The sequence below is a fragment of the Neoarius graeffei genome, chromosome 2, assembly GCF_027579695.1.
Source record: "Neoarius graeffei isolate fNeoGra1 chromosome 2, fNeoGra1.pri, whole genome shotgun sequence".
Lineage (NCBI taxonomy): Eukaryota > Metazoa > Chordata > Actinopteri > Siluriformes > Ariidae > Neoarius > Neoarius graeffei.
This window is the reverse complement of record NC_083570.1, coordinates 127,432,672-127,438,685: the sequence shown is the minus strand read 5'-3', so window position 1 is coordinate 127,438,685 and position 6,014 is coordinate 127,432,672. Positions and strand designations below refer to the sequence as shown.

Genomic DNA, 6,014 nt, shown 5'->3' with positions numbered 1-6,014 from the left:
TTTCTCGTCGTCTTTTGGTAAAATCCTTTACTCCTTCACCCTTTATCACTTCACAGGGAACCCAGAAGAAACTTATCAGTTTCATGGTTTGTCTGACTCAAGCAGAACAAAAACACAAGCATAGGGCATTTTCACAACTAGCAAGCAGCCCCAGCGATAGTAATGCTTTCTGAACAGTGACTTTAGCTGACCACCACTTCATGTCTTGCATATCTAAATGAGGCAGAGATGACATCAGATGCAACCTAGCAATTGCCATGTTCTCACCTGAGTAAAGAACCAAGCAGAACACACCTGGAATCCATGCAAATGTATGTTTTCACACACAGAGAAGGCAATGAAATGAACACACATCACACAGTATTCAGTGTCTGAAATGTTTATTTAAAAAACTAAAACTTTCTCCAAACAGGAAAGCTCTGAATTTCCTCACAATCAGGGCCCTCACCGTGCCAGACTCTGCACTGAAAGTTAAACAGCTGAGAACCTGCCATGTGCAGGACAGTGCAGTGACCTCCCCACGGAGACAGGGGCAGTTTATCTGGGTGAGGGGAATTTTATTTGAATATAAACTTTGCTCAGTCTTCATAAAACATACGGATTTATTAGTGTCTCTGCGATCGCCCAGAAGAGCACAAGCACATTCGTCCTCGTTTCCTTAGGAAGACAGACAACGGTGTAGTCATAGTAACAGTGGCCACCTCTGCCTCCACCCACTTCATCGCATCAGCGTTAAGAGACATGCCCCTATTCCGAATCCGGCCACTGCCATGAGTGCCTTCCGAACTGTGGACTCGGGATCCTCGACATAAAAGAACTCCACAAAACCATCCTGCAACACAAACGCAATTAGAAAAACAGTTACACACACACTTCCAGAGTTATACTTGCACACAACAACATGAGGGCATAAGGCAGGATTGTGTGTGTTCTGAACCAGTCTCATCAATATACTCACCCAGCCGTTGTTGTTGATGAACCAGTGCTGCAGGTTTGTAGTGAGGTAGGAGGAGATTTGTAAGGCAACAATGTCCACACACTCCTCAACTTGCTCCTTCGCACAGTCCTGCTTCAGCCGCTCGCACACCACAGCACCTAGAGCCAGAACACTTGCGATGCGTCCCCAAGAAATCACACCATCATCAAACACACCGCTCAGTACGGAGCCCACACCGTCCAGACTACTGTTCTCGAACAGCCGCCGCACCATGCCTGTAACGCACACAGTCAGTAGACAATAAATCATACAACCCTTGATCTAAAGCTTCAAGTTCCTGAGCTTCTATGTCAAAAAAAAAAAAAGTAATAAACAATATCTGAACCCCCCCAGGAATAGAGCCCAGCAGAGACCGTTCTTGAGGAAACACAGGATGACACACCTACCTCCACACCACAGAGAGTACACTCTCCTACTGTGCACTACTGCAAACTACACCAAGTGGCTCAGTGAGACAACGGGACAGAGCTCCCTAACCTACGCTCCATCTACACCAGTCAATTACAGAGGAACGCTGCACCATCACCAGAGACCTGAGCCATCCAGGTCACCACCTGTCTGTCCCTCTACCACATGGAAAACGCCACAGGACTATTAACACACGGACTATCAGGCTACGGAACATCTTCAACCTGACAGCTGAACCTGTACTCTCCCACTGAGAGTGTCAGTGTCTCTCTGTCCTGAGGAAAATAAAACAATCTTTCTCTGAAATTCCCAGCATGGGGACAAGTTACCCAGAATTCCCCTTACTTTGTGTGTGGATCCAGGTTTCCTCATTTCCCTTTCATCTCCCCATGTGTGTGTTCATTCATGGTTTTATCGCTGTACCGTGGGCACTAGGACACTCCCCTTAAAGGACCGGACTCGGTCTCCTCCTGTCTGTGTGTAATCTACTTTGCACTTCTGTCTGTCTGTGCAGTGATGTGTTCAGTTACTGCATGCTTTTTGCTCCCATTCATGTGCTTTATTTTCACCGTCACTAATGTGGTCATTTACACACACCTTAATCTTACCGAATTATCTGCCACTGCCCGTGTGTGTGAGAAAGTGCGTTGGTGCTTGATAAGCAGAGTTCTAGGAACCCAGTTTCCTCAAATAGATAGATAGATAAAACTTTATTGATCCCTTTGGGAGGGTTCCCTCAGGGAAATTAAAATTCCAGCAGCATCATTAAAGAATAAACAGAACAGAAAATAGAGAAAACTTCTAGATAAATTAAGTATTAATCAGACAGCAGTTCCACTTTAAAAAGGGCCTCAGTTACACACCTCCTACAGCACTTTACTCAACTTGTGCGCGCTCACAGCCGACAGCACACAGTTAAAGATCCTGTGTGCTACAACATTCAGTATTAAATGCTGTGTCCTGTAAAGCACAGAATATCCATAATGCACTTTAACATTTATGGGAAACCACGTGGGGAAATTCTTTGAAGTCCAGACTGTCCCTGCGGCACATAATGCCCGCCTCCTGCAACAGGATTGGCCAGTACTATCCGCCTGCTGCGTCATGATTGGGTAATTGTATGGCAAGATGAACTTCAATCGACACAAAAAGTACTAACGATATAAAAATAAACTTATGGAATAAACAGTGTAAATTAAATTATGAAGTCACTATTAAATAAAGGTTATTTTATGAGCCGAGTGAATGTCTCACTGAGTTAAAGTGCTCGTTCCCCTGTAATAGAGAATCCTGCACTGCAGTGTTTGGGCTTCTGTAAACTAACTGACAGACGCTGAAGAAACTGAGTAGCGAGCTGAATGTTTAGATTTAAACCCTGATGGGATTCAGTTCGAATAAAGTGTTCTGGATCGAATCCCATCAGAGGGTTCCATGTTTAAATCTAAACAGAGCAGCAGAACGGTTTCACAGAGCATTCTGAGAACCAAATGATTCGGAATCAGATCCTTCAGTCTAAAGACTGATAAGTTACTGTTACTGGGATCTGAAAAAGGCAAAATTACCATCAAACTTCGCTCAACTCGATGCTGCAGCTAAAGTCCCTCTCACCCCCGGGGCTAACGCACCCAAAGCCAACCGCCAGTAACTCCCGGACAGAGGCGGCCATGAGGCCCTGTTAGTGGGTAAAGCTCACCGGTGTATGCGATGCGGTGGTTGTGGATGGTTTTCCCCACCACTCTCTGCAGACTCGGCAGTGCTGAGTGCGCTTTATTCCGCCTGTGTTCCACCGGAAGGCCCGTGTGGGAGCGGAACAACTGCCTCAGCAGCTCGTAGGTCTCCGTCTCCAGCTCCGGGTTCAGGAGCTCCTCACAGCCGCGCTCCTCAAGCTCTGACCGGCTTTCCACAGGCGCTTTCCCTGCATTAATCCCGGCTCCAGCAGCCCGTCCGTCGGCCTCCTCCGTGCAGACGTCGAGCTCCTCCTCGCGTTTCTGTGAGAAAGTGTCCAGTGGAGCGCTTAAAGGGGAAACCCAGCGAACAGCGCCGCCATTCTCAAGCCCACAGCACAGTAAACTCAGCGGCGCGCTCCGCTTCATCACACTCAGCTCCGTCATGGCCTTATTAAGAATGCTGCAGCGCCTTTAAACCGCGCGGATCTGTACACAGAATAAACTATTTAAAGCTGCTGATGAAGTTTCCGCTTGCCGGAGCGCTGACTTCCCCCGAACAGCACCACAGCGAAACTGAAGCACCCGGGCGCGCGCACCCACTCAGAACGGGCGGGGCGGGGCCTATGACAGCGTCACGCATGCGTCACAGAACCAGAACGGAAACTGACGAATATGGAAAGGGCGCTGTCTGGTATTTAAAACTGTTGCTAGGCAACTGAACAATTCCACCCAGTATCAGATTAGAACTAAATTGAGGTATTTCACCTGACGTCACAGGGTCACGTGACGCCCCGGTGTCCGCCATTTTGAAGGTCAAGCTAGCTAATGTCAACAATATAGTAGCTAGTATGTTACTGTAGCAATGTTTACGTTCAGTCATTTGGATGACTGTTAAAACCTTTCAGTCTCAAGTTTTTCCTTTACTGTATTTACTAGTTTACTGTAATTATGATCCGGCAGCTATTTACACCAGATCCAGTGTAAATAGCTGCCGGAGCGCGCTCCGGCTTGCTCCCCCTCAAATTAAGCAGCACTCTCCGGCTTGCTCCCGGAGTGCTCCGGCCGAGGTTCCGGAGCGCGCTCCAGCTTGCTCCCCCTCAAATTAAGCAGCGCGCTCTGGGAGCAAGCCAGAGCGCGCTGCTTAATTTGAGGGGGAGCAAGCCGGAGCGCGCTCCGGCAGCTATTTACACTGGATCCGGTGTAAATAGCTGCCGGATCATAATTACAGTAAACTAGTAAATACAGTAAAGGAAAAACTTGAGACTGAAAGGTTTTAACAGTCATCCAAATGACTGAACGTAAACATTGCTACAGTAACATACTAGCTACTATGTTGTTGACATTAGCTAGTGCTAACAGCTAGCTGCTAGTATACTGCTACAACACAGACACCGACCCTAATGATACAGTTCTTGGTCATTGCCTGGTAACAGCAAATTTATAACGGGCCATGTCTCAACAGACTAAGAAGTTATTTCAATGACATTTAATAACATTTTGTTTATCCTGAGGACCGAAAGTAAATGAAAATGTGAACAAACCTTAGCTGTAATAAGATGGCGACCACCGGCTCCAGGGACGACCCGCTGATGTAGGCATGTTACCCAGCCTGACACAAAATATTTGTAGGCATCCAAACTCTTATACGCTTTCAGATCAATACCTGTGTATGGCGATGGGTTTTTAACGACATAAGTATACAGATCATGTGGGCCGAAGTCAGGTAAAGACGAGGGCTTCGTGTACTTCCGTACGTCAGTGAACAATCCTGGTGGAAGCAGGTAAACGTCGTTCTCTAAGCCTGCTAACCTCAATTTTTGCAAATACCTCTCCCTCTGATCGCCCTGTAAATGCCCTACGTCGCTGGATAGTGAAGGTGTTTTCTGCATCTCGCTCCTTTTTCTTTTATGTTTTTCGTTTGTCGCCTTCCTCGCATTCAAACTGATTCGAGCCGTGACGTCCAAAATGGCAGCCTAACGATGCATCACATGACTTGGTCACGTGGGTGAAAAACCTCAATAGCATGTAGTTATTTTTTACAGACGGGTTAAAGCCTCTGACTGTAAATTAGACATATTGCTCAGAAACATCAACATTTCCCTCAGATGTGTTGTTCTAATCCTCAGCACAGCTAATATTACACCGGAATTGCATTTATTATTAACTACTAAAGCAACAAACATGGATTCTGACAGTGTTAGGGTTTCCACCATTCAGAAATGAAAATAAGGCACGCCCACCACGGCTCCTTGGGGCCATGACCACCACGGGCACGACTCCCATGGGGTGGGGTGCCCGCAGCAGTGGTATGTTTTATTTTGTAGGTGTTTTTAGTAAAGGGGTGATCAAGAAAGCAATTACTCATACTTAAAGCTTGAAATGCTTTATTGCCAATGCTGTAAAAATGTATAATGTACAAGTAGGCAACAATGAATGGTTGTCTGTGTCTATGTGTCAGCCCTGTGATGACCTGGCGACTTGTCCAGGGTGAACCCCGCCTTTCGCCCGTAGTCAGCTGGGATAGGCTCCAGCTTGCCTGCGACCCTGTAGAAGGATAAAGCGGCTAGAGATAATGAGATGAGATATTGAGAACTTAATATCACTGTAAATGTAAGTGCATAACTGTTTTTGGTGTAGGGACTCTCTTTGTGAACCTTGGGAACATTTTTACTTAGAGAGGAAAAAAGAGAAGAAAAAACAACAAAAACACAACAAACGTATGTCTGCTTATTCAAGAACGCAGAAAACAAGAAAGTGCAAAACATTACTCCTTCCCTCAACAGTCCTGAGTTCATCCAGCCAAGGATGTGCCTCTTCCCACTCACGTCTGTATTTTTGTAAGCATTTACGCTTTTGAGGACGTGGTGGAGTCCCAGGTGCAGCAGACATTTTTAAAAGGCCCGGGTTTTTTGAGCAGCGCCGGTGTGTGTTGTCTGTCTCTA

General features: G+C 46.4%; 1 protein-coding gene across 1 annotated transcript; it reads right to left on the bottom strand.

Moving 5' to 3' along the window:
* Positions 1 to 363: 363 nt before the first annotated feature.
* LOC132875470 (induced myeloid leukemia cell differentiation protein Mcl-1 homolog) lies at positions 364 to 3,660 on the bottom strand. Its single transcript, XM_060912257.1, has 3 exons — positions 3,099 to 3,660; positions 959 to 1,212; positions 364 to 832 (listed from the first exon to the last, which is right to left on the bottom strand). Exons 1-3 carry the CDS (start codon positions 3,514 to 3,516, stop codon positions 719 to 721), a joined length of 786 nt encoding a protein of 261 aa, XP_060768240.1. The 5' UTR covers positions 3,517 to 3,660; the 3' UTR covers positions 364 to 718.
* Positions 3,661 to 6,014: the final 2,354 nt, after the last annotated feature.